At 54.6% G+C, this 26,892-nt stretch overlaps 4 protein-coding genes across 13 annotated transcripts; 2 read left to right on the forward strand and 2 right to left on the reverse strand.

Annotated features, from left to right (window-relative positions):
* Positions 1-3,074, forward strand: YPEL3 (yippee like 3). 2 transcript variants are annotated; one of them, XM_008071649.1, is made up of 5 exons: positions 128-336; positions 585-767; positions 868-911; positions 1,090-1,231; positions 2,591-3,074. In XM_008071649.1, exons 2-5 carry the CDS (start codon positions 651-653, stop codon positions 2,678-2,680), a joined length of 393 nt encoding a protein of 130 aa, XP_008069840.1. In that variant the 5' UTR covers positions 128-336; positions 585-650; the 3' UTR covers positions 2,681-3,074. The 2 variants fall into 2 exon arrangements, with proteins under 2 accessions (XP_008069841.1, XP_008069840.1); XM_008071650.2 differs by having other exon boundaries at positions 1-767; positions 1,123-1,231.
* A 1,018-nt stretch (positions 3,075-4,092) lies between these two features.
* Positions 4,093-8,309, forward strand: TBX6 (T-box 6). Its single transcript, XM_008071651.2, has 8 exons — positions 4,093-4,283; positions 4,367-4,601; positions 5,563-5,830; positions 5,937-6,083; positions 6,158-6,228; positions 7,232-7,305; positions 7,387-7,570; positions 7,654-8,309. Exons 1-8 carry the CDS (start codon positions 4,166-4,168, stop codon positions 7,865-7,867), a joined length of 1,311 nt encoding a protein of 436 aa, XP_008069842.1. The 5' UTR covers positions 4,093-4,165; the 3' UTR covers positions 7,868-8,309.
* A 436-nt stretch (positions 8,310-8,745) lies between these two features.
* Positions 8,746-17,841, reverse strand: PPP4C (protein phosphatase 4 catalytic subunit). 5 transcript variants are annotated; one of them, XM_021719371.1, is made up of 9 exons: positions 17,732-17,841; positions 17,337-17,498; positions 12,367-12,477; positions 11,748-11,798; positions 11,457-11,558; positions 10,385-10,558; positions 10,170-10,296; positions 9,265-9,454; positions 8,746-9,183 (listed from the first exon to the last, which is right to left on the reverse strand). In XM_021719371.1, the coding sequence occupies exons 5-9, from the start codon at positions 11,520-11,522 to the stop codon at positions 9,054-9,056; spliced, it is 687 nt and encodes a 228-aa protein (XP_021575046.1). In that variant the 5' UTR covers positions 11,523-11,558; positions 11,748-11,798; positions 12,367-12,477; positions 17,337-17,498; positions 17,732-17,841; the 3' UTR covers positions 8,746-9,053. The 5 variants fall into 5 exon arrangements, with proteins under 5 accessions (XP_021575046.1, XP_021575044.1, XP_021575043.1 ...); XM_021719369.1 differs by having other exon boundaries at positions 12,367-12,418; positions 17,726-17,841; XM_021719368.1 differs by having other exon boundaries at positions 12,367-12,418; positions 17,732-17,835.
* Positions 17,842-19,946: 2,105 nt separating this feature from the next.
* Positions 19,947-26,566, reverse strand: ALDOA (aldolase, fructose-bisphosphate A). 5 transcript variants are annotated; one of them, XM_021719363.1, is made up of 12 exons: positions 26,480-26,521; positions 26,222-26,304; positions 24,827-24,878; positions 23,392-23,524; positions 23,093-23,304; positions 21,673-21,727; positions 21,386-21,546; positions 20,970-21,053; positions 20,680-20,854; positions 20,337-20,536; positions 20,144-20,250; positions 19,947-20,067 (listed from the first exon to the last, which is right to left on the reverse strand). In XM_021719363.1, exons 1-11 carry the CDS (start codon positions 26,501-26,503, stop codon positions 20,155-20,157), a joined length of 1,275 nt encoding a protein of 424 aa, XP_021575038.1. In that variant the 5' UTR covers positions 26,504-26,521; the 3' UTR covers positions 19,947-20,067; positions 20,144-20,154. The 5 variants fall into 5 exon arrangements, with proteins under 5 accessions (XP_021575038.1, XP_021575040.1, XP_021575039.1 ...); XM_021719365.1 differs by lacking the exon at positions 24,827-24,878 and having other exon boundaries at positions 19,947-20,250; positions 26,480-26,566; XM_021719364.1 differs by lacking the exons at positions 26,222-26,304; positions 26,480-26,521 and adding an exon at positions 23,705-23,858 and having other exon boundaries at positions 19,947-20,250; positions 24,827-25,080.
* Between the last annotated feature and the right edge of the window lie 326 nt (positions 26,567-26,892).

Genomic DNA, 26,892 nt, shown 5'->3' on the forward strand with positions numbered 1-26,892 from the left:
GCCCGCCCCCCAACCCTGCTCCCCAGGTGAGCCCCGGGGTCTCAGGTAAGGCTCCGCGACGCAGGTAAGCTCCCTTCGGCATAGATAAGGCCTCAATGCCCCCAGGTGAGAGCCTCTCCCCTCCTAGGTGACCCTCCACCTTCAGCGAGGCTGCCTGCCTCTTCCAGGTGAGAGACCCTCTCCCCAGATGAACTCCCTGCACCTCAAGTGAAGCTCCACCCACAATCCAAATACGGTTCTAAGGGCCAACCAATTCCTGAACTCCCATGCTCTTTCTGAACTGGGAACTGACAGCCCATCCACTCTGAAGCCCCTTCCTCCAGCTTCAACTGCCAGGTCAGCAGGGGTGAGGCCAGAAGCAGGTGGGTGACTCACCTTGGGCTCCTCCTAGCCTCAGTTTCCCCATTGATGCAACCTGAGGCCTCCTCATTGAGTCACAACCGAGACGACTCTGGTCTCTGGAGAGGTTGCTGGCTCTGGGGAAAGGAGAGAGCAGCCAAGTGTGACAGAGTCCCCATGGCTCTGGGAACGCCCGCTTGTGTTTTGCCTAGGCCCTGAAAACCCACCTACTCCCTCCTTGGCAGGCACTGGGCTCCCTCTGCTCCCCGTGGGCCGCTCCCCGCGTGGGGCCACTGCCCCCGGCCCCCGCCATGGTGCGGATTTCAAAGCCCAAGACATTTCAGGCCTACTTGGATGATTGTCACCGGAGGTATAGCTGTGCCCACTGCCGCGCTCACCTGGCCAACCACGACGACCTCATCTCCAAGGTAACCAGGCCGCAGTTGGGGCTGCGATGGGAGGCTAGCGGGGCTGCCTGGTAGCTCCCCACTAATAGTCCTGACCCTCTCCTCTCTTCCCACCCTGTAGTCCTTCCAGGGCAGTCAGGGGCGTGCCTACCTCTTCAACTCTGTGTGAGTATTCAGCCTCCCTCCTTTCTTTCCCTGACCTCTGTTGTGACCTGAGGCCTCTGGCATCATTCTGAGACTCCTAGAGTTCCCTGATCCAGGCAAGAAGCTGTGACCACCCTTCTCTTGGATGCTAAGGGCAGACACAGTGGATACAAGCTTGAGGGGGGCCCTGTGATGGCAGGACCCTCCCTGGGACTGCCCCATGTCCCCGCAGGGTGAACGTGGGCTGCGGGCCAGCCGAGGAACGGGTGCTGCTGACAGGCCTCCATGCTGTCGCTGACATCCACTGCGAGAACTGCAAGACCACTTTGGGCTGGAAATATGTGAGTCAGTGACCTCTGACCCCAAAGTAGCATTTGACCTGACTTGCATTACCTCCTGCTCAGAAGCAGTCATCTGGTCACCTTTCAGAGTACATAGGCCCAGCTCACACAAGTCACTACTGTCTTTTCATCCTCTGACCATGTTTTCTTCTCTTGCATCCTGTAAGGGCTTTTAGAATTTTTCTATTAACCTACCTCTTCCCTCACAGGCACTTGCAACACCAATTTAGATGAGGATATAATGACAGTTACTATCTATTGAATGCTTAAGTGCCATGCACTGTTGTGTGCTTGGCGTATATTATCTTATTTAATCATTACAACACTCCTGTAGGTAGAATCTATTATTAACTCCACTTTACAGAAGAAGACAGGGAGGCCCAGAGATGTCAGGTAACTTGCCCAAGATCACACAGCTGGTAAGTAACAGAATAGGGACCAGAATCCTAGTTGCTTTGTTTGTTTGTTTTTCCCTCCAAACTCTTGACTACCAACTTATATTGTCATTCATAGGATCAGAAAAGTTGCCCAAGACCCCACAGCAACAGGGAGTTTGAGTTCACAGGCCTCCATTTCCACTGCCCTCCTTGCTGCTGCTGCTGTCCAGGGTCTGATTTCACTACCTGAGTCTCATTTCCTTATCTGTTAGTGAAGGATAAAGTTATCACCTGGCACCCAAGATTGTTACAGGATCAGATTAGATGGAGCAAAGGAAGATGCTCTTGGGAAACTGCAAGGGACTGGATTCTGTAGGCATCGCTTGGAGCTGTGGTGCCTCTGTGAGCTGGATGCCCTAGACAGAGACAGACAGCCCTGACCTGAGCTCACCCCTGGCCTCGCCACAGATTTGCTGCGTGTGGCGTGGCTTCTCTAGACCTCTGTACAATAAAGAGCTGGCCTAGGCCGAAGGTCAAAACTTCAAGTGCCTGCAAGGCCAAGGTGTTACTGTGGATCTGTAAAAAGAGCATCATAATTGAGGGATGGGGAGAGGATTGGGAGGAGGCTGGGGCAAACTGGAGTGAGCATGGTCTGCTTATATTTTAATACTTTAAAGTTGTTTTTGTTAAACTCTGCTGTCCAAACAAAACACATAATGTAGGCCAAAATGGCCTTCAGGCCACCTGTTTGCAACTGCGGAGCTACCAAATCTTGAAGACAACAAAGAGTTGTATCTACACGGCTAGTGGAAAACGCAGCCCTGCCGTTTACCAGCTCTCTGTATCTGTGGGCAGGTGGCTTGACTTCTCTGGGCCACAGCTTCCTCACGTGTAAAAAGGGGCTAATCATATCCACGCCCCAACCCCTGTGCCTGTGGTAAGGCTCTTGCTCCAGGGATGACTGCTGCTTTCCTCCTTTCAGGAACAGGCTTTTGAGAGCAGCCAGAAGTACAAAGAGGGGAAGTACATCATTGAACTCAACCACATGATCAAAGACAACGGCTGGGACTGACCCCGGCTCCTGACGCATGTGGCACCAGCCTGGCCTGGCCGCCAGGGGGCGCCACTGGCTTCCCGCCGCCCGAGGGGAGCGCTGGACCCTCAGGGCCCCTGCCGAGGAAGGACCCAGCTCCTGTACATATATTTTATTGCATGCACTGTGACCTTGGGGGGAAATCAGAAGGGGGACGACACCCCCGCACCTCCCTGCGATCTGGCTGGCTTGGATCTCGTTTTTAACCCCTCCCCGTCCCGCCTGCCCCCTAGATATGGCCTGTGTGCTGCTCCCCGGGCCCCAGTGCACCATCTGCTCTGTGAACTCCCACCAGGCCCTCCTTACCCCACGCGTGTCTGTTCCCCTCGTTCTGTAGCGTTTGTACATAATAAAACAATGGAGTGGAGACGGCCCCAAGCTCACGTGGTCCGGGACGGGGGAACTCAAATGTAGATCCCTGGCCCTCTACCTGTTCGTTTCTGAGCCCCAGTGGCCGTCCAAGCTCTGGGTCTCTAGGAACCAGGACGGACCTAGCTTCCGGAGGAAATTCTCGAGCCCACTGTGGCTCCCCAGGCCTTGACCTCAGCCGCTCTGGGTCTTGTTGGCTTCAGTGTGTGGCCTCCGCCTAGGGGCAGCTCCCGTGGGAGGCAACCGCGCAGCCTGCCTCGCCGCTCTTTGGCTGGACCACAACTTCCAGCGGTCCCGGAGCGGTCTGGACGACTTTTCCAAGCGAGCCTTGGCGCTGGGCCTGCTGGGAAATGTAGTTCCGAGGGGTCTCCTGCGCGGGACTTTCTGGAAATCCCTGGCGAGATGTCAGTGGTGGTCGAGCGGTGCGCACCTCCCAAGTTTTGCGACTTGGCCCAGGGTGGAGGTTTTTCAGAATGGGAACCAGGGAGGACTCCTCGAGGTCCGAGTGCCCCGCATAATCTGCTCAGGCCATGTCCTCCAGCCCCGCACTTTCTCCCCAGTTAGGCTTCTTCCCTCCGAGGCTAGTCCTCCAAGCGACTCGGAGGGGTTGGAGAGGGGAGACTTGGAGTGGGGGGGTCGTCACCTGCTAGAAAGCCTGGGGCGCCGGCGTCTGCCCCGGGACTTGAGGTTTCTTCCCAGGGTCCAGGCCCCGCCCCCCAGCTTATCCTTCGCCGGGGCTTCCCCCGTGGGAACGGGGACCAGCTGGCCGGAAGCGCCAAACTGCGTCCCTGTCCTAGCCGTGGGGATCAATCAGGCCGAGGAGTTAATTATGTAATGAGGGGGCAGGGGGTCGGGGCTAATGAAGCCACCGGTGGGAGAGGGAGGGGAGGAGGGGAGGGTACCCAGGTATCCGGCCCCCTCTTGGACCCCTTCGAGGCCCCAGGGGTCTCCACCCCAGCCCAACTCCAGGGCCCCAAAGAGGGGAGGGGCTGTGATCCTGGGTTTGGAAGGGGCTGAGCTGTGAGCTATAAAGGGGGCATCTCTCAACACCGGGGGCTCTAGGCAGCAAGACCCGAGGCCAGAGGGGACTACAACATGTACCATCCCAGAGAGTTGTACCCACCTCTGGGGGCAGGCTACCGCCTGGGGCCTCCCCAGCCTGGGGCAGACTCCAGTTTCCCGCCTGCCCTGGCAGAGGGATACCGCTACCCTGGTGAGCCTTGGGACCAACTCCTGGGTAGGAGTATGTTGGGGCTGTGGCCCTAGACTGGCTCCTTATTCTTCCCCCATCTCCAGATCTGGACCCCCCCAAACTGGATTGCTTCCTCTCTGGGATTGAGGCTGCTCCCCGCACCCTGGCCGCGCCCCCACCTCTGCCCCTTCTGCCCCCGGCCATGGGCACGGAGCCGGCCCCATCAGCTCCAGAGGCCCTCCATTCACTCCCTGGGGTCAGCCTGAGCCTGGAGAACCGGGAACTGTGGAAGGAGTTCAGCTCTGTGGGGACAGAGATGATCATCACCAAAGCCGGGAGGTGAGGGACTGTCCAGGGTCCGTGTTGCCGGTAGGGGTCTCTTGGGAAAGGCAGAGTTCCTGGGGATGAACTTTACATAGAGGGACTCATAGTCAGTTCAGACTCTGACTATGGCCTGGGGCAGGGGTTACTCTATGGCTGGAATCAGAAGTTATTCTGTGGCAGGTTCAAGGGTCAATCTGTGGAGTCTGTGACTGGGTTTAAAGACCAGTCTATGGCAAAGGACATAGGTCAGTCTGGGCCAGGTCAGGGAGTCTGGCGGGTTATAGGTTAGTGTTGTGTGGCCTAGATCAGGGCTGGAATCTGGGTCTGTGGCCAGAATCAGGGTTCAGACTATGATTGGGGTCAAGGGCCATCCAGGGACCAGCATCGGGGAATCTGGTCAGGATCCAGGGTCAGTATGTGGCTTGAATAGGGGTAAGTATATGACTAGGTCCAGGGTCACCCTAGAGGCAGGGATGTGACCAGTATGTGGCCTGTGTCCAGGTCTTTGTCTAGAGCAAGAACTCAGGCCTTAGCGTGTGAAGTCCTCTGCCCCAGTGAAGGCAGGGAATATTTTTTTCCTTTCTGAAGCACATTTGTCTAAGAGCTGCAGATACTGGGACTGCCAGCTAGGTGAGGAGACAGGGTTGGGAGTTGGGGCCTCCCAGCAAGAGGGAGAAATGTTAGTCACCAGTGTCACCAGTGTTTCTGCAAACGGACTTTGAGGGGCTAGGAGTCAGGAATCTGGGCTTTGCTCCTAATTTGCTGTGTGACCCTGGTCAGATCACCCAACCTGTCTGTCCTGTTTGCCCAATGTGAAACTTTTCAGCTCTAAGACCGCCCTCTGGGTTCTAATTCTGCCTCCCTTAATGTTTCTCTGCCAGCACCAGGAGCCTGTTGCTATGCCCCCTTGCTGACGCCGTGCCCACTCCCGGCCAGGGGGTAGCTCCAGGCCTCTCCCATTCCCTCCCTTGTGCAGGCGCATGTTCCCTGCTTGCCGAGTGTCAGTCACCGGCCTGGACCCCGAGGCCCGATACCTGTTTCTTCTGGATGTGGTTCCAGTAGATGGGGCTCGCTACCGCTGGCAGGGCCGGCGCTGGGAGCCCAGCGGCAAGGCAGAGCCCCGCCTGCCCGACCGTGTCTACATTCACCCTGACTCTCCTGCCACTGGTGCCCACTGGATGCGGCAGCCTGTGTCTTTCCATCGTGTCAAACTCACCAACAGCACACTGGACCCCCACGGCCACGTGAGGCCCAGACTGGGACCCCAGGACAGGGGCTGGGGGTGGTGCTGGATGGGAGGCCAAGTCTAGGGTGCATGGTAGGGAGTCACTCCCATTTCTTCCCACCCAGCTGATTTTGCACTCCATGCACAAGTACCAGCCCCGCATACACCTGGTGCGGGCAGCCCAGCTCTGCAGCCAACACTGGGGGGGTGTGGCCTCCTTCCGCTTCCCAGAGACTACATTTATCTCCGTGACAGCCTACCAGAACCCACGGGTGAGTGACCCTGCTTGAGACAGTGGCGGTGCCCTGCCCGGGCCGCGGTTTTGATCCTAGGTGTGTGCCCCCAGATCACACAACTGAAGATTGCAGCCAATCCCTTTGCCAAAGGCTTCCGGGAGAACGGCAGAAACTGTAAGAGGTGGGCGTTGTTCCTTCTCATTCATTCAACAAGTGTTTATTAATGGCTCACTATGTGCCAGGCACTGTGCAGTGGTGAGTAAAAACATATTCACTCATTGATCCAACACATACTGATTCAGTACTGGAAGTACAGTAGGAAACAAAGCAAACCGAAGCCCCTGCCCTCGAGGAAGTGGGCAGAGCAGACTAGTAAACAAGAGAAATCAGTAAATAGTATATGTTAGTAGGACGTTCTAAAGAGAAGAGAAATAAAGCCAAGGACAGGAAGGACTGGGGTGAGGTATTAGATAAGAGGCCTCACTGAGAAGAGGACATTTGCAGGTGGTTATCTGGGGAAAGCATGCTAGGGATGGAGAACAGCTTGTGCAAGGGACTGTGCCTGGGTGTGGCTGGATGGAGTGAGGGGGCAAGCCAGGGAGGGAGTGGGAGGCCAGGTTATAGTTATCGGACAATTTAGAAAGAACTTGGGCTTCTATTCTAGTGCAGTTCCTCAGATTTGGCCCTGCCCTCGCGGAGCTTCCAGTGCCAGAAAATACACGAACCAAGGGTCACTCTAGCAAATGTAAAAGTGTGACTGACTACGAGGGAGGGTGAATGGTGCTCTGGGAGGTCAGGAAGACTTCCTTGAGAAAGCTGTGCTTGAACTGGGCCAAGAAGGATGAGTTAAGGAGGTGAAAAGCAACCGAAGAGGATTGCAGAGAGACGCTGAAAGGCAGCTGATGGAGATGGGGCAGAGAGATGAGCTGGGATCAGTCCCAGCCTCGCAGTTTGGGAAGCGCTTCCATTGAATCTAGGCACTGACAAGCTTAGGTGGCGATTACATCCCAGCTCTACCACTTTCTAGTTATTTCTCTGGCCTTCAGTTTCTTCATCTGTGAAATGGGTATAATGATGGCACCTACCCGATAGGGCCCCTGAGAGGGCAAAATGCCTGGCACCTGGTAAGTACTATTATTACCATCATCATCACCACCACCACCACCACCACCACTATTCCCCAGGGAGCGGGATGCCCGTGTGAAGAGGAAACTTCGGGGCCCAGAGCCAGTAGCCACAGAGGCCTATGGGAGTGCAGGTGAGTGTAGTCCAGACGGTGATGGGGCCGGACCTGAGAAACTGATCTCCCTGGCCCAACCTGTCCCTTCCGTCTCTCCAGATGCACCAGGTGGTCCCTGCGACTCCACCCTGGGTGGGGATATTCATGAGCCTGAACCAGAGCAGGCCCCCGCCCCCCGGGAAGCTGCTCCAGCCCCAGCTCCTCCGTGTGGTGGCCCCAGTGCTGAGGCCTACCTCCTGCACCCTGCAGCTTTCCACGGGGCCCCCAGTCACCTTCCAGCCAGGTGAGTGGGACAAGGGCACAGGGCTGGACTGTTACAGAATGGAGGTTCCTCTCCCTGTTCTGACATTCTCTCTCCACCTTCAGGAACCCCAGCTTCCCAGAGGCTCCGGACTCTGGGCGTCCAGCCCCCTACTCAGCTGCATTCCTGGAGATGCAGCCCGGGCCAGGGGGCTCAGGGTACCCAGCAGCTCCACCTGCAGCATCCTTTGCCCCACACTTCCTCCAAGGGGGTCCCTTCCCTCTCCCATACCCCGGACCTGGGGGTTACCTGGATGTGGGCTCCAAACCCATGTACTGAGCTGTTGTGGGCCCCTCTGCCTCCCTGTCTTCCGCCACAGGCCTCCTGTTCCCTTCCCCCAGCCCTGCCACCCCTACTTTCACTGGCCCCATCCCCCACACCAAATGGCTGCCTTGGGCCTGCCTCCCACCCCCCCAACTTCACACCTTGACTTCACTCCCACCCCCTCTGGCTTCAAAGCTCAGGCCAGGCTGCTCAGAGTCCAGCTGGGGCCAGCTTCCCCTTCCCGACTCTCACCTCGGTGTGAATGGAAGGGGCTAGGCCTGGCCAAATGGAGCCCTCAGACCAGCATCCCCACCTCCACCTCCTGGACCTCCAGGCCTCCCCCTTGGGCTCAGGCAGGTTCTACCCCCTCACCAAGGGCGCAAGCCACACCCATCTGTTGTTCTCAGGACCAGAGTATTTTTGTTAATAAAACTCAAAAGACATCAGTGTTCAGGAAGTGTTGGGCTAATGGTGTTTGGCCCTGGGTGGGCTGGGTTAGCAAAGACTTTGTGGGGAGATCCAGGCCCATGTCTAGACCTGCCAGTTTCCAGCTGCTTGACCTTGTGCACATAAATCAACCGGCTCTAGGCCTGTTTCCCCTTCAGGAAAATGGAGGAATCTGAATCTCCTATCACTAGTTCTTTGGAGAACTAACTAAGGCTGCCTACAAGAACCCAGCCCTCCCCCTAGCATGGAGAAAGCCTTTGGGGAGTGGCCACTGGATGGGGACCTGTCACCGAATGGGGAACTGAAGGTGCTGGGTAAGCCGACTGGCCCGAGCCTCACCTTCCTGGCAGGATTAGGGCTTGAGGCAGTCAAGGCCCTGATGTTCACCCCAAGTCCCAAGCCAACAACCCCACATACCCCCAACCAAGTCTGACATAAACCCAGAGACCATTTTTCTTCTTTTATTAGAATTTTTTTTCATTTTTTTCTCAAAATTTTTATCTAAAAACAAAAAAAAAGGAAAAAAGAAAAACAAAAATTAATGGAAACTTCATGGTTCAAGTGGGGAGAAAGGAGAGAAGGAGCATGGAGCTAAGGCTCCAAACCTCTCCAGAGAAGTCCTCACCCTCGAAGCGCCCTCTAGGGGAAGAGCAGAGCTGGGACAGCCCCCGGGCCCAGGCTCCGTCTGGGGAAGAGGGCAGAGTCACAGTGGTCCGAGGGCCAGAAGGGTTGGAGGGAGGCGAGGGCTGAAGGGTCACAGGAAGTAGTCGGCCACGGGCTTCTTAGAGGGGATGCCCCGTGTCTCTTGGGGAGCAGCCTCAAAGATGATGAAATCTTTCTGGAGATGCTCATCTAGTTCCAAGATGGCTGCCACATTCCCACAGCTGGAAGTAGGGTGCAGCAGTGTTAGTAATGGGTCAGCCAGATCCCCCTCCCACCCTGCCCTCCCACCGCAGCCAGCTCACCGGTAGCAGTAGTTGGGTGCTGACCACACAGTGAGCACAGTCTCATTGAAGTGCCACTTGTAACCTTCCATCACCAGTTGGTGGGCACGGCAGATCATGTCAATGTCGTTGGCTGCATTGAACTGGGCCACCACATCACTGCCAAATAGGTAGCCAGCCCCACGGGGGCTTACACCCCAGCCTGTTGTGTCTGATGAGGCAAACAAGGAAGGGATGGGGAGAGGACATCCTCGGAGCCTTTCTCCTTGCCCACTGTCCCTTGAAGATGAATAGCCTGTCCATCTCCCATAACCAACCAGAGGCCTGTGGGGCAAGAGCATGGGACCTGAATAGGGCCTGGGGAATTCTGGGGGCCAGGACAATGTGGGAGCAGATAAGCTCCATCAGAGAACGAATGCCTGATGGCTGGGGCCACCTCATCATCACAGCTACCATACAACCTTCTGTCCCAAACAGGTATCCAGAAGATGAAAGGGCACTCATAGGGATGTCAGGTCACCCCAAGCCATAAGAGGTCAGCCTGGGAGTGGCAGTGATGGAGTAGAGGCCGTTTGGGTGTGTGAGAGAGAAATAGGCCAAAAGATAGCAAAAGACCTGGCCTTAAATCTCAGCTCTGTCCATACCAGCAGGGAACCCCACAAAATGAGGGGGCCTCAGGGAGCTATCATTCTGGGGGAATGATCTCTGAAGAAGCCGATGTCCATTCTAGGAGACAGCCCTCTAAGGCATGATACACATGCTCCAAATCACGCTTGGAGCTCAATGTATCCGCCACCCAGTCCTCTCTGCTCCTCCTCGAGGGTTCCAGTCAGCTGACAGGTAAAGGACGGAAGCTGGTGGAGACCAGTCCTGCGCCGCCACTTCCCAAGTCCCTGGCCTGACTGCCCCTGCCCACCTGCTCTCACCTTCGGGGTCAGACCAGAGGAGGTCACACATGGGCCCATCGTGAGGCACTTCTTGCTTTCGGTCAATTGTCCGGATCTGGTCCAGGGTCTGGATGGAAGGGGAAAGGCCCCCATGCACGCAGAAGATCTTCAGGGGAGAACAAGAAAAGAGGAAAAGGCTGAAGCCCAAGCCTCCCCTTCCCTCCCAGGCCCAGGGAGCGCCTCGGCTGGCCTACCTTGCCATCGATGATGGCCGACAGGCTGAGGTAGTCAAAGATCTCAGTGCAGTAGCGCCACACGGTCACCGAGCCATATTTGCGCAGGCACTCATCATAGAAGCCGTAGACCTGGGTGATCTGGCGGCTTTCGTGGTTGCCCCGGATCAAGGTGATGCGGTCAGGATAGCGAACCTAAGGGGTGGCCACCAAGCCAGGGCTGGGGTCTGGGCTGTCTCCACCTACCCTCCCACGTCTGCCAGCCGCATTCCATCCTTATAACCCCTTCCCCGGACCAGACTTAGGTTCTCTCGTCTGAATCACGTAGCATCAGCAACCTCATAGACCCCAGTGTCTTCTCAAGATCACAAACCTAATGGCTCCTCCTTCACCTACCAGAGTTTTTTTTTTTTGAGTTGGAGTCTCACTCTGTCACCCAGGCTGGAGTGCAGTGGCAGGCTCAGGGTCATTGCAGCCTCAACCTGCTGTGCTCAGGTGATTCTTCCCCCTCAGCCTTCCAAGTAGCTGGAACCACAAGCACATACCACCATGCCCGGCTAATTTTTTTAAAAATGTATTGTAAGGATGAGGTCTCGCCAAAGTTGCCCAGGCTGGTCTCGAATCCCTGGACTTAGGCAATTCTCTTGCCTCTGCCTCCCAAAGTGCTGGGATTATAGGTATGAAACACCATGCCCGGCTACCTACCAGATATTGCCAAAGTCCATAGTAAGATATTCCAGGCCCTTTATTATCTAACCCCTCACCACCTCTTTCCACCAGTGGTGGATGAGGTGCCTGTACTCAACGATTTGCCGCTTTCTGAGCACAGTGAACCTCCATTTCCCAACTCTCCCTGCCCCTCGCCGTTCTCGGGCAGAATGCTGCCCGCTAGCTCACCCTCCAGGGAGCCCAATCAGATGTTCCAGGTCAAGGGAACAGTCTTTGACCACCCCCACCAAGCAGAAATTGGTCCATCCCCAGTAGCACAGCTCCGAACTGGAGGTGGTCGCAGCAGGAGATGAGGGTGGAATGTATGCAGACAGGCCAGGCCTGTGTGGCCCAGGCCTGGGGTGCAGAAGCCAGGGGCTCCCACCTTAAGTGCCAGCAACAGGAGGAACGTTTCAACGCTGTAGAAGCCACGGTCCACAAAGTCCCCCATGAAGAGGTAGTTGGTCTCAGGGACGTCGCCACCCACCTGGGGAGAGAGAAGGTTCTGCTTGGTCCTCAACTGTCCCCTAGCCATGGCCGTGGCCTGTGTTCCTATCTAGCAGAGAGCCTTCTTTCACAAAGGGCCCATCTATCTACAGGCCACATGAAGACTTCCAATCTCAAAGGGGCCTTCCAGCCACTCTCCATCCTGTTTCCCAGTGTTGCCCACACTCACTCTGAACAGCTCCTTGAGGTCATAGAATTGTCCATGGATGTCGCCACATACCTGAGAAGTAGGAAGGAGGGTTGGAAGCTCACACAGTGGACGGTTTCCAGGGACTATTCTCTAAAACACCCACGGTTTTAGGGAGCTTTATTGCTCTTGGCTATGTCTCTATTTCTCAGGGCCAAAATCTACTCTCCCACCCCAAATTAGCTTGGTCTGGAGCCACTCACTGACCCACACTGAGTGCCAATTACTATGTGGACAAATCCTTCCAGCTGGACCTGCTGCTCCTGGATGATCTGGCCCCCCTTTTCTCCCAGTCCCCTCAAGGTACCCAGAGTTACTAACACAGAGCCATGGAAACATGTGAGTAGAATCGCTCACCAAATTAAGAGTCCTGCCTTGGCCAAGAGTCTCCCCATAACAACAACAACAACAAAAAGACCCTCCCACAATATCCATTTCTTATAGCAGGGCTCCCTTGAAGATGGGGAAGAGGACAGATACATGAGGTTTTCTGGGCTGCCACCAGGAATGAGGGATGGACTTCTGGAACCCACAGGGCTAAAGGGAACATCCATGTGCCTGAAAGACCAAGCCAGGCTCTGCAGGGGCAGAGGGTACTCACTGTAACTGGCGAGTCCACCCTCTGCACGTTGCTCTCCTCTACCAAGATCTCTCTGGAGACAGGAGAAGATCAGGGTCACCACAGCCAGGCCAGCCCAGCCCAATTCCTGGCCTTTTTTGGGGGGACAAGAGGATATGAGGTGGTCCTTGAACCTCCGGGGGGCAGGAATGAAGTATGCAATTTCCCCAAGACAGGCAACCACAGCCCTCCACCACTCAACACCCTTCCATGGCTCCCTGCTGACAAAAGGACAAAGTCCAAGTTCTTATCCTGGCATTCAAGCCCTGCCAAGTAGGCTGTGGCTTTTCCAGTCTTGACTTCCCTTGCAGCTCCAGCACTCACTCCTGGAAAGCAGGTCTCCTCATCCTTTCCACAACAGAACCCACTGTTCTCTAGAGCACTCCCCGAGACTGTGCTTTTGGTTGATTGCTCACATCACTTTCTGCAAATCACAGGGCCTCTCTCCCAGGCTGTCCAAAGACAAGGATGGGTACCCATTGCAGGCCAACCATCAGATCCATCTTTCAAGGACGTGCTGTTAATTAAGTTTCCAGCATTTCTTTACAGACAGTGAGGACTTTGTTTTTATTTCTCCTTGCAGTGTGGTACTGTCTCCTTCCACTATACTTAAGCAAGCCTGAGATAAAATCACTCTATCAGTTACAGACACCCAACTTAAGCAGCACTGTATCTCCAAATTTTGTTCCTGATGTTAATAGCAGCAGTGAACATTCAAGCTCATACATGTGCCAGTACTGGGATTAAGAACTTGGCATAGATGCATGCCATCGAACAACCACCCTCCAAGTGCACAGGAGAAGAAACTGAAGCACAGGAAGCTCTGGCTCAGCCGCAGTCACACTGGTGGGATTTGAAATAGGGCAGCCTGGCTCTTGGGTCTGACTATCAAGCTATTCTGATGTGGGAGGGCCAGGCACTTTCCTGACCCTCACTCTTTCTGCCAGTCTCTTCCTTCAGACTGTGAGTTCCCTGAGCTCAAACAACAGGAGGATTCCCTTAAGTCCCTTTGTTCTGTGTGACACAGGCAGCACAAGGGAGGTCTGCCACAGCTTTCCAGAAATGGGAGGAGGCACCAGCAAGGGTCCAAGAGGGCCATAACAGCAACTGGGCCCTCCGCCCTGTGCTGCATCTAGTCTTGAACATCCTTCCACATCAACTGCGTATAATGACCTTTCCAACTGACTGAGGAGGTTCTTTTCAGCTTCACCTGACAGATAAAGAAACTAAGGCTTGGAGAAAAGTGGTAGGCTCGAGTGGTAGAATCACAAAGCTGGAGAATGGCTGAATTGGAATTCAGGAGCCAAATTTCCTGAGAACATATGCCAGCCTCTTCCATAGGTCCTTAGTCAAAACCTGAAACCCAGTGAGGTCACATACAAGGCCTGTGCTCTCTGCAAAACCCCACCTCAGTGCCAACATGGCTCAGTGTGGACTGGGAACAAGGCCCAGGTTATGCCCCCAGCTCTGTCATTTGTAGCACATCACTAGTCCTATTGTAATTTGCAACTGCTCACCTTTACTTCCACAACTTACAATACCTTTAGTAAATACCTACCAATGTGTCAGAACCTGTCCCTGGATAATATATTTTTTTTTGGTTGGAGTCTCGCTCTGTTGCCCAGGCTAAAGTGTAGCACAGTGGCATGCTCTCGGCCACCGCAGCCTCGACCTGCTGGGCTCAGGCGATCCTTCTGTACCTATCTTCCAAGTAGTTGGAACTACAGGCATGTGCCACCACGCCTGGCTAATTTTTTTTTAAATTTATTGTAGAGATGAGGTCTCACCAGTTGCGCAGGCTGGTCTCGAACCCCTGGATTCAGGCAATCCTCTGGTCTCAGCCTTCCAAAGTGCTGGGATTACAGGTTTCAGTCACCATGCCTGGCTTAGAATCTTATTTGTACCTTATGATCATTTCAAAAACTCACAGAGGTAAAGTGTCTTGACCAAGGTTATACTGATTATAGGGAACAAAGTAGGGTTTCATACTGAAGACCACCTGATCCAAAAGCTCTGCTCTCCTAACATGGGAACTTTTTTTTATTTTTATTTTTATTTTTTGAGTTGGAGTCTCACTCTGTCACCCAGACTGGAGTGCAGTGGCACACTCCTGGCCACCGCAGCCTCGACCTGCTGGGCTCAGGTGATCCTTCTGCCTCAGCCTTCCAAGTAGCTGGAACTACAGGCACACGCTACCATGCCCAGCTAATTTTTTTGATTTATTGTAGAGATGAGGTCTCACCAAGTTGCCCAGGCAGGTCTTGAACCCACGGGCTCAGGCAATTCATTCACCTCAGCCTCCCAAAGCACAGGATTACAGGCTGAGCCACCGAGCCTGGCTGGGAATATTTTTAACAGGAGCAGTTTCAGCTCAGACACTACAGTCCTCTGTGGTTCCAAGGGTTTGATTTGCGTGTATGTGCTATCTGGGCAAGTTGATGCTCTCAACACTACTGGCATTAGCCTGGGTCTCTGGTGGGTTCCCTAGAGGCCATGGCCAGGTGCCAGCGTTGGTCCCCCTTCAGACTGAGCTTGGGACAACAGTGGCCCACTCTGGCCTCAGCCTAGCCCTTCCTAGCTCCACCCAGTTGCAGCTGGGCAGTAATCTCCACCCTTCCATCCTCCATAGCTTCCTGCTGCCTCTCATACCCCACATCAAAATTTAAATGTCTCTGCCTAGCTATCAATGACCATGAAGCACAAAGACCTGGATGCAAAACTAACTTCCCCTCCAAATAGCTATGTGATGCTGTAAGACATTATCTACTCCGAGGCTCAGTTTCCTCTTCTGTGAAATGGGATAAATACTCACCCCTGTCCTGGTCCTGCCCATTCCATAGGACTGCTGCAAGGAGCCATGGAAACTAAACACACAACTTCTGTTATTCTGAAAACTCCAGCATGCTACCCAAGCATTACCTGTCATCACCACTACAATGATCTAGGGCCTGTGGAGGAGATAAGACTTATGGGGAAGTAGAATCATGCCAAGAAGCAACTGGTTTAAGTTCCTAAAAATGCCAGTCAGGTCTGAGAGGGAACAACTAAAAACACTGTAGGGGTGTCCTGGTCGGGGAGATTTCCTTGAGCTGGCAAAAGAGAATAGTGACAGGCAGGTACTGAAAAAGGGCCTACCCCGTTCATCAAGCCCACACAGGCCCTATCTGGCTGCAGGGAGTCTGTGTGGGGCAGTGCCAAGCAAAAAGTCTGAAAGCCACATATTCAGAACCCAGCTCTGTCACTTTCCCAGTGGGTGACCTCAGTCAAGTAACTGGGCCTTGTGTGACTTGAAAAGTCACAGCTTCCTATTTCAGTAAAATGGAACAAATGACTCCAACTTCACAGGACAGCTGTGGGGAGGAAATGGATGTAAGATTTTTGCAAGCACAGAGCCAGGTCAATAGGGGGCCTATTGTTCAGTAAACATAGGATAATTCTGTTGGCTTTTCTCCCACAATTTTCCAGCCTGGCAGGAGCCACAGTCTAACAGAGAAGGCGGGTATTTAGTCTCCTCATTGTTGCCCATGCATTCAGGGCCTTCACTCCTACTGTCAACCTGTTTGGAATGCCCCCCCTCACTGGCTCTGCTTTCATCAACTAGCCAAATTATTTTCATCCTTCAAGGCCTACCTTCTTTTAGAAGCCTTCCCTGCCAGGTGCGGTGGCTCAAACCTGTAATCCCAGAACTTTGGGAGGCAGAGGCAAGAGGACTGCCTAAGTCCATGGGTTCGAGACCAGCCTGGCCAATATGACGAGACCTGGTCTCTACAATAAAAAAAATTATCTGGGTGTGGTGGCACACACTTGGAATTCCAGCTACTTGGAAGGCTGAGATGGAAGGATCGCCTGAGCCCAGCAGGTCAAGGCTGCAAAGGCCAAGAGCGTGCCACTGCACTCGTGCCTGGGCAACAGAGTAAGACTCAGACACACACAGGCACACAGGTGCGCGCGCGCGCGCGCACACACACACACACAAGCAGTAGCCTTCCCTGATGGCTTCAGCCTGTATCATCACTGCCTTCTTCTAAAACAGCAATAAGAAGAACCTAGTGATCATCAAACACTTACATGGTACCAAAACACTATGCTGAACTCAGACACCAACTCACTAATCTTCGCAACCACCTTATTAAGTACTATTATCGTCACTTTACAAATAAAGAAATGGAGTCTCAGACACCTCGAGATCACCAACACAGCTAGTAAGTGGCAGAGTTCAGATTCAAACTTAGAGCCATCACATTCCAAATCCTGAACTCCAAACCACTACATGATTCTACTTCCCATAGACCTCTGAATTAGGCCTCCCTCCATATCATGCTTAATTCTATCCTGGCTTATTTGTTTCGATTTCTTAGGCTCCCACACTGAACACGAGACTCATTCAACTCCACCATCTTGCATCTGGCCTGAAAAAGGACAGGACACTGAGAACTGACTTTAGACGCCACCTCTTACTTGCTAGTAACTATGAACACGACGGTCCTCCCCTGTAAATTGGGGCAATACCACCTACCTTTAAGGTCTATTGCTGGACTTAAAAAGAATTTTACAAATCACAGGGTCTTCAGCTTTCCTGCCTTGAACCTTTGCTCTTGCTGACGTTCTTTTTTTACACCTCTTTATTCTTCAAGGGCCTGTCCCAGAGTTCAGCCCCTTCAAGAAGCCTCTTTTCTTCCTTCCCAGACAGACATGCTTGTTTCCCTGAGTTTCCTAAGGACTTTATGTAACTCTTACTCCACTGGAAACACATCATCTAATACTTTAAGTGTCTTTATTCGGCTCTGTCTTCCCCAGCAGGCAAGGTGTTCCTCGGGGGAAGGGACCTTATCTGCTCCTCCCTGGGAAAGCTTCCAAGATGGGGCCGACTCAAAGTTCTCAGTTGGGTTTGCCCCCAGCCGGAACCCCTGGACGGCGGCTGGGCCTCCCTTCCCCGCGGCCACCGGGCTCACCTGGCCTTAGCGCACAGGGCCTTGACTTCGCTCTCTTTGATGAGCTCGCAGCGCCGCAGCTGCTCGATCTGCCGGTCCAGGTCGCTGATCTCCGCCATGGCCCACCCCCCGGCGCGGGTCAGAGTTGGGGCCTCCGCCCCCTCCGCACCGCACGGGGGTCTCCTGGGAAAGGCCAAGACGAGCCCGCGGGTCAGAGTACCAGTGCGGGGCAGAGTGTCAGTGCGGGACGCGGGCGGGGTTGGGGGGCAACTAGATTCTAGGGTTGGCCCGGCCCCCCCTCACGCCGGCCCCCGGACCCTCAGCGTCCCACCGCCTAGCCGCACTCCCGCTAACTCCCGTCGAACCCCGTGGTCCCGCGCCAAGGACGGTGGCCTAAAGAGGTCTCACACTATGACCGCCGCTGCGACTCCGGCTCAGGCTCTCGGGCTCCCTGCCTCCCTCCTTCCCTCCGCTTTGGGCCGCCGCCACCGCCGCTTCTACTTCCGGCCCCGCCGCGGAAGCAAAGGGAGGCCAGTTCCTCCGCGCGCCGGATGTGGCGTCACACACGCTCCTCCCCCCCCTCCCCCCGCCCCGCTGCGCCCTCAGCAGCACTTCCCCAACCTGAGAATGGCAAAGAGCTGGGGGAACCGGGTGTCGGGAACTGCGGGCGGAAGTTATTGTGGGCTCGGCGTATGGGTGATGTGAGAGTTGTTAGAGACCTCACCCCAGTCCCCTCCCTTTGAGTTAGGGAAAGGAACGGAAGCTGCCCTGGGGCTGGGCCTTGTAACTTTATATTACACATCTTTGTTTACCTGTTTTAGTCTGCCCCCTCCCAGCCCTTGAGGGATGAAACTTAGTCTTGTTCCCCATCGCAGCCCCAGTGCTTAGAAAAGCCAGACATAGTAGGCATGCATAAATACTGGTTCAGTGGATGAGGGAATTCCGGTCCCAATCTCTTCCCCAAGACCCCAAGGAAATCTTTGTCATGGACAACCTCTGAAGTTGGAGGCAGAAAGTAGTCCACCTTTCCCACACCCAGCCTGTGTCTCAGTCAGCAATGACTTCTCTGATTCCAAAATGATCCCCTTGAAATCCCTCACTTACTTTCTACTGCACCCGGAAGTTCTATTCCTTAAGAGGAGGAAACTGGCTCAGAGGTTAAGTAACTTGTTCATTGGTTGCACAACTAAGAATCTGGGATGTGAATCAAAGTTGAAATTTGAACCCAGGAAAGTTGTGTCCTCACTTCTAGTTTTCTCCTATCACTTGCTCTTCCTGGATGTCAGATTGTCATAAAATTAAGAAGTCCAAAACTCCCCCAACTGGCATTTGACATCCTCTGCTTCTCTATTCTCTTGCTGCAGGCAGAAGAGGGTACTGATCTTTAAAAAGTATCTCCAGTCTGTGAGCCTTTGCACATGATGTTCCCTTTGGAATGTCCTTTGTGTCATCTTCTACTGACACAAAGTACTGACACACGATTTTTATTTGCTTTACTTCAGTTTTTGTTTTCCAGAGAATTGAGTGAGCTAAGCAGAGAAGTGAGGTCAAAGTTTGGAAGAGTACTAAGGATGGGTCTTGTTTTGGATGCAGGCAATAGATGTAAATGTCCAGAGAGAAGGGAAGGGCCAAGTTTTTAAATTCCTAGAAGGTCCTAGGTAAGCCAGTTTTATGTGGATCACTGCAGGGATTCTGTAGGTTCAGAGAGACCAGAAAGGTCAAGATTTCTTTCTTTAGAGGGGAGTTTAGAGAGGAAGGCACCCATACCAAGGAAGGGCTGGGGATAAGTAGGTTTCAGAGAATTTGGGAAATGGCAAGACCAACTAGTTTCCAAGTTATGGCTAGGACCTGGTATAGTTACTGGTGCATCCTGGCCTGGGTGATTGGGGAAGAGATCAAGGCATGGCATAGTGACCCTCCTATGTGCAAGGCCCTCATTCTGGCTTCATGGAGTGCAGCAGCTAGAGGCTCATTTCTTAACCTGAGCCTGAGCTCTACAGCTGAATGCCTATATGTATCTGTATTGTCAAAGGAGTGTTAGAAACAACTCAAGATTTTTTATGGGATTCCATCATCCAAAGGAGGCCAAGAAGCCATTTCTAATCGCAACTCCTATTAAGATGGGAAAACAGAAAACTCAATAATGTAGATTAAGAAGATATGCACCAATGATCTTATTTGCACCAAGAAACTGTGCAATTTTGGGTAAAAGAGCCTTAGGCATGAATTGGGAATAATAGCACCCACTCACATAGAATGCCTATTATGCGGCCCGGCTCATGGCCCTCAGGAAAGGTTAGTTTTTATCAGTGACTGTTTTTGCATCCTTGAATTCTGGGCCTAAAAGTGAGGCTTAAGCTGTAGCCTCCTAAGATGTAAGTAGTTACACCCACACTCCCTAACTGTGAGCCCTATCAGATGCTGCTAGAGGAAGGGGCAGAGTCTGTAGTGGCTAGAAGACAATTTCACAAGCTCTCTGCCTTTTTGAAAACTCTGGGCAAATATAAAACAGAGCTTCATCTCTTTCCTGCTGAGAAAGGAGAAACATAAAACAAGGACTCCTTCTTCTGGGTTCTGTCACCTCCCCAGGTCCTCCCCTGCCCTAGACACCACAAGACATAGACAACAGACTCCCCCTTAAATAGTTGTTTATTGGCAGTGGGCTGGAAAGGGTGATGGAATTAGCATACACAGACAACACCACACACCAATGTCACGAGGGAGCCAAGAGTGATGGGCAAGATAGCCTGGAGCCCCAGATGAAGCCCCCTCTTCAAGTATGTGGGAGGGGGCGGGGGCCTGGAGTGTTGTTGAGGGGGCAGCCTTAGAACATCTCTGCTTAGTAGGCGTGGTTAGAGACGAAGAGGGACTCACTGGCTGCAGCCCCGGCCTGACCACTTGGGGCGTATTTTCCTTGACAGGCGAGGCTGTTGGCCTAAGAGGGGAGAGGAGCCAGAGTGAGACCTCGTCTCAGAGTCCCATCCACCCAGACACCCTGCCCGCCTTCTGCCCCATCCTTACCAGGGCTCGCTTGACATATTCCTCCTGGGCAGCCTTCAGGTTCTCCTTCTTCCCACCCCAAGCCTTCAAGGCAGAGGCCTGCAGGGCTCGGCCGTAAGAGAAGGTCAGTGCCCACGGCTTCAACAGGGGGCACTTGTTGATGGCATTGAGGTTGATGGATGCCTCCTCTTCACTCTGACCTCCAGAAAGGAAGGTGATCCCTGGAGAACAAGGGGCAAGATGCTGGTCAAGGACCCAGGGGACTGGTAGCAGCCCCTAGCTGCCCTGGAAATCAACCCAAATAGGCATAAAAGTGTGGGTACAGTCTACTGCCCAGAGGTCAAGATGAGGGTGAAGGCCTCACCAGTGACAGCGGGGGGCACTGTGCGGCGCAGCGCTGTGACAGTTGCCATGGCAATCTCCTCATGAGAAAACTTCTGGGTGCAGGCATGGCCTGGGGTTACCATATTAGGCTTCAGCAAGGTGCCTTCTAGGTAGATGTGGTGGTCACTCAGAGCCTTGTAGACAGCAGCCAGCACCTAGAGCAGCGCAGGAACAAAGTGGGGTAGAGTAGAGGCACCTGAAGGAATGAGCCCCAGGGCCGCTGGCCTAGCTGCCCAGCCCACTACACTGGCCAGGGAGGCAGGCACCTACCTTCTCAGTTACGTACTGACAGCGCTTCAAGTCATGGTCCCCATCAGGGAGGATCTCAGGCTCCACGATGGGCACAATACCATTCTGTGGGGTGAGGCACAGGGTAGCGTGAGGGCTTCTAACCTGCAGTCCCAGCCACAGGCACTAGCCAAGATCTTATCTCCCTCCACAATGACAGGGACTCAGCTTCAAAGCCTCCAGCAGGTTACAGGGGACAGATCCACCCATACAGTCCCTATTCTGCCCCTTTGCCTCACAGAGCCCTTGAGCACCCTCCACGGACCAAGGCTGATGCTTAGTGAGTATCAGGAACAGCTGCTTTGGGGGAGGGAGGCATCTTGGCAGATGGGTGACAAGCTAGTGTTACTGGAACCAAATGAAGTGGGAGGCAGCCTATTGGGGCCCTGCAGGCCCACCTGCTGGCAGATGCTGGCATAACGGGCCAGAACATTGGCATTTTCCATGATAGCAAGGGATGAGGGAGTGTGTTCCCCAATCTTCAGCACACAACGCCACTTGGCAAAGTCAGCTCCGTCCTTCTTGTACTGGGCACAGCGTTCAGACAGCCCATCCAGCCCTAAGAGAAGGAGATGTCAGAGTATGGTGCAGAAGGGAAACGTAGGATCTGTTCACCCCTGGCATGCAAGAGAGGCACCAACTTGGGCAGGTTGGGCTGGTAGGAGAAGAGTCAAACAGTTCTCACCTTGGGTGGTAGTCTCGCCATTTGTTCCTGCCAGGGGTACCACACCCTTATCTACCTATTGGGGTGGGAGACAACAACATAAGATGGGAAATGATTTCTGGTGCCCTGTCCTCTTCTCTAGCTCCAGTCTTCCCCCAAACTTACTTAATCTCTTAAAGAGGCATCTCAGGGTTTGCAAATATTCCCACTGGTTACGTCATCTAATCCTATAAGGCAGGATATGTCAGGATATTATCTGACAACATGAATGTTAACTGAATTAGGTGTCCGAAGACCAGGGCTCTGCCACTTACTGACTCTGTGAGCTAACACTTCACTTCCTTGAGCGTCTAATTTTTTCATCTGTGAAGTGGGAATAATATCATGTTGTTAGAATTGTGAGGATTGCTAGATACAGCAGGGCTCATGCCTGTAATTCCAGCACTTTGGGAGGTAGACGTGAAAGGACAGCCTGAGCCCAGGGGGTCGAGACCAGTCTGGACAACTTGGAGAGACTCTGTCTCTAAAATGAAACAAGGCCAGGTGCGGTGGCTCACACCCATAATCCCAACACTTTGGGAGGCTGAGGTGAGAGGACTACCTGAGCCCACGAGTTCCAGACCAGTATGGGTAACTTGGCAAGATGTCATCTCTACAATAAATCAAGAAAAATTAGCCAGGCATGATGGCACATGACTATAGTTCCAGCTACTTAAAAGGCTGAGGCGGAAGGATCACCTGAGCCCAGCAGGTCAAGGCTGCAGTGGCCGTGAGTGTGCCACTGCACTCCAGCCTGGGTGAAAGACTCCGACTCAAAAAATAAATAATAAAATAAATAAATAAATAAATGAGCTGGAGGTGGTGGCACACACCTGTAATTCCAGCTACTCAGGAGGCTGAGGCAGAAGGATCTCCTGAGCCCAGTAGGTAGAGGCTGCGGTAGCTGTGAGCTTGCCACTGCACTCCAGCCTGGGCAACAGAAATTCCCACTAAAAAAATAAAGAAAGAAAGAAAGAAAATTGTGAGAATTAAAAATGCCAAGTTGACTGGGTGCGGTGGTTCAGCACTTTGGGAGCCTGAGGGTTTGAGACCAGCCTGGGCAACTTGGTGAGACTTCATCTCTACAATAAATCACAAAAATTAGCTGGGTATGGTGGCATGCATCTGTAGTTCTAGCTACTTGGAAGGCTGAGGCAGAAGGATCACCTGAGCCCAGCAGGTTGAGGCTGTGGTGGCCATCAGTGTGCCACTGCACTCCAGCCTGGGCGAGGAAGTGAGACTCCAACTCAAAAAATAAAAATGCCAGGTCAGTACCATAAGCCTGAGGCAGACTCCATCTAAGTCCCTAGGCTTCCAATCCAGTATTCGTTGCCTTACTAATCCGGATTTCTTTTCCCTAGATCCATCTCAAATCTCACATCCTGAAGCCCTGCCTCCTCACCTTGATGCCCACAACACCGCCCTTGGATTTGATGACTTGGGGAAAGGGACGCCCATCATCCGCCTTCTGGTAGAGTGTCTCATGGAAGAGGATGACACCCCCAATGCAGGGATTCACACGGTCATCGGCTGTCAACAGCAGCTGGCGGTAGAAGCGCCGGTTCTCCTCAGTGTTCTCAGTGCCAATGGACTGGAGGCGCTTGGCAATGCTCCCTGGAGGGGAGTGTCACATGAGAATAAGGGGATCAGTCCATCTCTCCAAACCCAAGTCCCTCCTCCCATTCTGTTTCCTGTCCGCACCAGTGGACTCATCTGCAGCCAGGATGCCCTTGCCCGGGGCCACAATTCGGTGAGCGATATCAGAGAGCTCCTTCTTCTGCTCCGGGGTCAGTGCTGGATATTGGTAGGGCATGGTGCTGGTGGTAGCAAGTTCCTGGGTAGATGATACAGACGGGGGGGAGGACTGGTTAGCTGGCCTTCCCATGGTCTCCCAGTGAACAGGGCCCCTCACATGGAGGTCAGGACAAACATTCCCTACCTCCCCTGCCCCACACCCAGCAGGGCCTGGGCACTTCCTGTCCCCAGCTTCCTTATACAGGCCTGCCTCCTGTACCTTTCCTAACTCTGTCTGGTGCTGGGTGTTGCCCAGCTGAGGGTGGAGTTGCCCAGTGGCAACTGGGGGAAAGGAAAAGGCCACAGCCATGGACAGACGGGTCATGTTGAAGCTGGACCCTTCTGGCTTGCGCCTTGCCATGGGGTCACCTTGCCTAGAAACAAAACCGAACCGGAGTATTTTAGATTGTAAAGGCTGTGAATAGGGCAGAAGGCCCAACACCCTCATCTGAAAGGGCCAAAAAAGGGGAAAGATTGTGCGTCAAGCCACACAGCAACCCAGGAGCCAGAACTGAGATTAGAACCCAGATCTTATGACTGCCATTGGGGTGGTCCTTCCAATCCACCCAAGTTCCCCGGGCTGGCCCAGGCTCCAATGCTTCAAGGACATCCCAAGGTCAGGCTTCTACCCCAAAGTAGGGAGGGGGTGGTAGGAAAAGGGTATTAGGAAAAAGGAAGGAAGGCAATCAGAAGCACAGGGAAGGGCAGCAGAGCAAGCCCTAGCCTGAGGCAGGGAGAAGCGGTGAGGTTTGCCGTTGTCACTGCTCTTGCAGGGATAGAATGCCGGCAGAGGCAAGCGCCCCACCCCTTCCCCCCGAAAAATGCTCCTGTCGGTTCGCACGGTTGCAGCTGTTCCGGGCTCAGAATCAAGGTCACCCGATAAGGAAAGACAGGGAAAGTGTGAATCGGGCATCGGACACTGCCAGTGGGTCTCCCCTCCACGCCAGGGGCGCCCTTCTCCCAGGGCAGGAACCTCCCGCTTGCGAGAATCCCGGGACAGTCTATGGGCTGGCCCCCACCCCTAGCTGCCTCCAGGGATCCCTTCCAAGGCTAAGGGACCCTACTCCTTTGCACCAGGGGTGCCCGCAAGAAAAGGGGAGGGGGAATGGCCCTCCATCTCAGCCCGCTTCCTCCCCCGCCATGACTCAGCGCCGCGGAGCCGCTGCGTTGCGCAGCAAACCGAGGGAGCTCAAGCCGGAGAACGCCGGGGCTGGGAGCGTGAGTGGGGGGGTGCGGAGATGCTGGGACGAGGGGGAAGGCTCCGCGCGGACGCCCGACCCGCCACTGCCCCCCAGATCTGCCTGCACGGCCCCTGGCCCCCGCACGCGCGGAGGACGCTCACCTGGCACAGGAGAGGGGAGGGTTTGCGGGGTGCGGCGGCGGAGGGCGGCGGGCTGGCGATGGACTAGGGAGCGAACGCGGGAATCGTCACCAGGTCCCTGTTCGGCCGCGCGTTCCAAGAGGAACGCAGACGACCCAGCTCCGGAGGGGGCGGCGCGGGGGGCGGGCAGGAGAGAGGCGGTGCCCGGCCTTTTAAAGGCATCGCTCCGCCCTCCGCCGGGTTTTCTCCTTTGCAGGGAGCGGGAGGCGTCCAATTGCAGGACGCGGAACTTGCAAGGGGCCGCCCCGAGAGAGGCGAAGCCCAGAAGCCGCGCTGGGGAGGGGACAGGGCGGGGAGAACATGATCCCTTCCCCGCCCCCCTCGGACGTGACTCGGGCCACATCCCGCGGGTCGCCAGGGCCCTCCCCGCGCTCTCGCGTTTTCCCCCGCCTGCGCGCTCTGGGGCGCCGTGACTCAGCTGCAATGCTGGCACCCGAGGGTGTGGGGATGGGGAAGTGGGGGGAAAGCGGGTGGAAAAGTCAGACAGGATGAAGGCTCGGTTGTCCCTCCCAGGCCCCAGCCCGGCAGCCCGGGGCAGCCCCAGCTTCCCGCCCGCGTGGCTGCAGCGTGTCACGCGGCGACCGAATCGAGAGGTCGGGCGTCTGCCCGCCTCGCCCGCGGGCTGGACTACGCAGGGCGCGGAGCCGATCCCTCCCTCGCCAGCCCAGGCGTAAGAGGAGTCGGAGGAAAGCACAACGAGGCAGGGCACTGAGCCTAGGCCAAGCCCCACCCCATTGCGTCCCAGGTCAGAGTGTCGGGCGTCTCAGGCCGGGAAGACCAGCCTTGCCCGCACATGCGCACGCGCTCTCCTTCCCGGGCAGCCACCGAAAACCAGACAACGCGGAAATTGACCGAATGCTGCTCGGCCCAGCAAGTCTGGGGATGCAGAGACAAAGTCCCTGCTTTTGAAACGTCTTCCTTGGACCTGACTTCTCCAAAATAAAATCCGTCCGAAGTGATCCGCCTCTCAGATACACTTCGAGCCCCCCTTTCCTGCCGTCCAAGTCTCTCCTCCCCATCCGGACTCCTTCGGCCCAGCCCCACCCAATCTCGGTCCTACTAGCGGCCCACCTGCGGCGAGGCTGAAGGAGCCGGCAGAGCCTGGTCAGCAGCGAGTGAGCCAGGCGTACCCGGGCTGGGTTATAAGGCACTTCCTACCCTCCCCTGCCCCGGCGTCCCCGACCTTCTCCGGTGACCCCTGCCCTTTCCCCGCCACGGATCCCCTGGCAGGGACCTATATTTAGGGAAACCTGAAGCCCCTGACATTCATGCCAGTGTGGGGCCCGCATGGGCTATGGGGGAGGAAGCCTTGGGCCTACTCTATTGAGGGGGAGGAGGGGCCCCTTGCCCACTCACCAGTACTTCAGAGGAAATTTCTTCCTTGGAAATCCAGACACAGGCCCTTGGTTGTCAAGAGAAGGAAATCTTTGGCCAGGGATCTGTGGGAGGGAAAGGCGTAAGGGGACTCAGATCTCACGGCCCTTCCTACCTCCTTTCTGTTGGCTTCTTTCTCTAATCCCCCTCCTCCCCTGTCTCTGGGCCCTGATGGTGGCTGTTGTGGTTCTCTGGAGCCCATTTTTTTAGAGGGAGAGCAGATACAGGCACTACACTCACCTCCAAAAATAACCAAGAGTCCATGGACGAGGTGTAGTTAGGGGACCCCTATATAGCCTGATGCTCCAGGCCAAGCTCTTCCTATAATGCTGTGATGAGCAGTGCCCCCTTCACTTTCTTTTTTTCCCATTATTATTTTTGATTTTTTTGCAGAGACAAGGTCTTGCTATGTTGCCCAGGCTGATCTTGAACTCCTGGGCTTAAGCAATCCTCTCATCTCAGCCTCCCAAAGTGCTGAAATTATAGGTGCAAGCCACGGCACCCAACCCCTCCCCCTACTTTCAACTATGATAGTTTACTTGGGGAGGGAAAGGAGGGCAGGGGCACCTGCCAGAGCACTAGCCCCTCTCTCTTCTGGCCCTCCAAAGGACCTGCTGTCCAATCCAGTAGACCAAGAGTCCCGTCTTGCAGGG

Source organism: Carlito syrichta, unplaced genomic scaffold, assembly GCF_000164805.1.
Source record: "Carlito syrichta isolate Samal-C Ts95f unplaced genomic scaffold, Tarsius_syrichta-2.0.1 Scaffold314605, whole genome shotgun sequence".
Classification (NCBI taxonomy): domain Eukaryota; kingdom Metazoa; phylum Chordata; class Mammalia; order Primates; family Tarsiidae; genus Carlito; species Carlito syrichta.

Bases quoted from the DNA above. Each gene is read 5' to 3' on its own strand.
- ALDOA (XM_021719363.1), bottom strand. From the start codon at position 26,503: ATGGACTCTTGGTTATTTTTGGAG. The intron at 24,879-26,221 runs GTGAGTGGGCAA...GTCCATCGCCAG, and splicing joins AAATTTCCTCTGAAGTACTG to CCCGCCGCCCTCCGCCGCCG. The intron at 20,537-20,679 runs GTGAGGCCTTCA...CTTGTTCTCCAG, and splicing joins AGTGCCCCCCGCTGTCACTG to GGATCACCTTCCTTTCTGGA.
- YPEL3 (XM_008071649.1), top strand. From the start codon at position 651: ATGGTGCGGATTTCAAAGCCCAAGACATTTCAGGCCTACTTGGATGAT. The intron at 768-867 runs GTAACCAGGCCG...CCCACCCTGTAG, and splicing joins ACGACGACCTCATCTCCAAG to TCCTTCCAGGGCAGTCAGGG. The intron at 912-1,089 runs GTGAGTATTCAG...CTGTGATGGCAG, and splicing joins GCCTACCTCTTCAACTCTGT to GACCCTCCCTGGGACTGCCC.
- PPP4C (XM_021719369.1), bottom strand. From the start codon at position 17,434: ATGGCGGAGATCAGCGACCTGGACCGGCAGATCGAGCAGCTGCGGCGC. The intron at 12,419-17,336 runs GTGAGCCCGGTG...TCCTGTCTCCAG, and splicing joins GCCCTGTGCGCTAAGGCCAG to AGAGATCTTGGTAGAGGAGA. The intron at 11,559-11,747 runs GTGAGTGTGGGC...CTCTCTCCCCAG, and splicing joins ACCTCAAGGAGCTGTTCAGA to GTGGGTGGCGACGTCCCTGA.
- TBX6 (XM_008071651.2), top strand. From the start codon at position 4,166: ATGTACCATCCCAGAGAGTTGTACCCACCTCTGGGGGCAGGCTACCGC. The intron at 4,284-4,366 runs GTGAGCCTTGGG...CCCCATCTCCAG, and splicing joins AGAGGGATACCGCTACCCTG to ATCTGGACCCCCCCAAACTG. The intron at 7,306-7,386 runs GTGAGTGTAGTC...CCGTCTCTCCAG, and splicing joins AGAGGCCTATGGGAGTGCAG to ATGCACCAGGTGGTCCCTGC.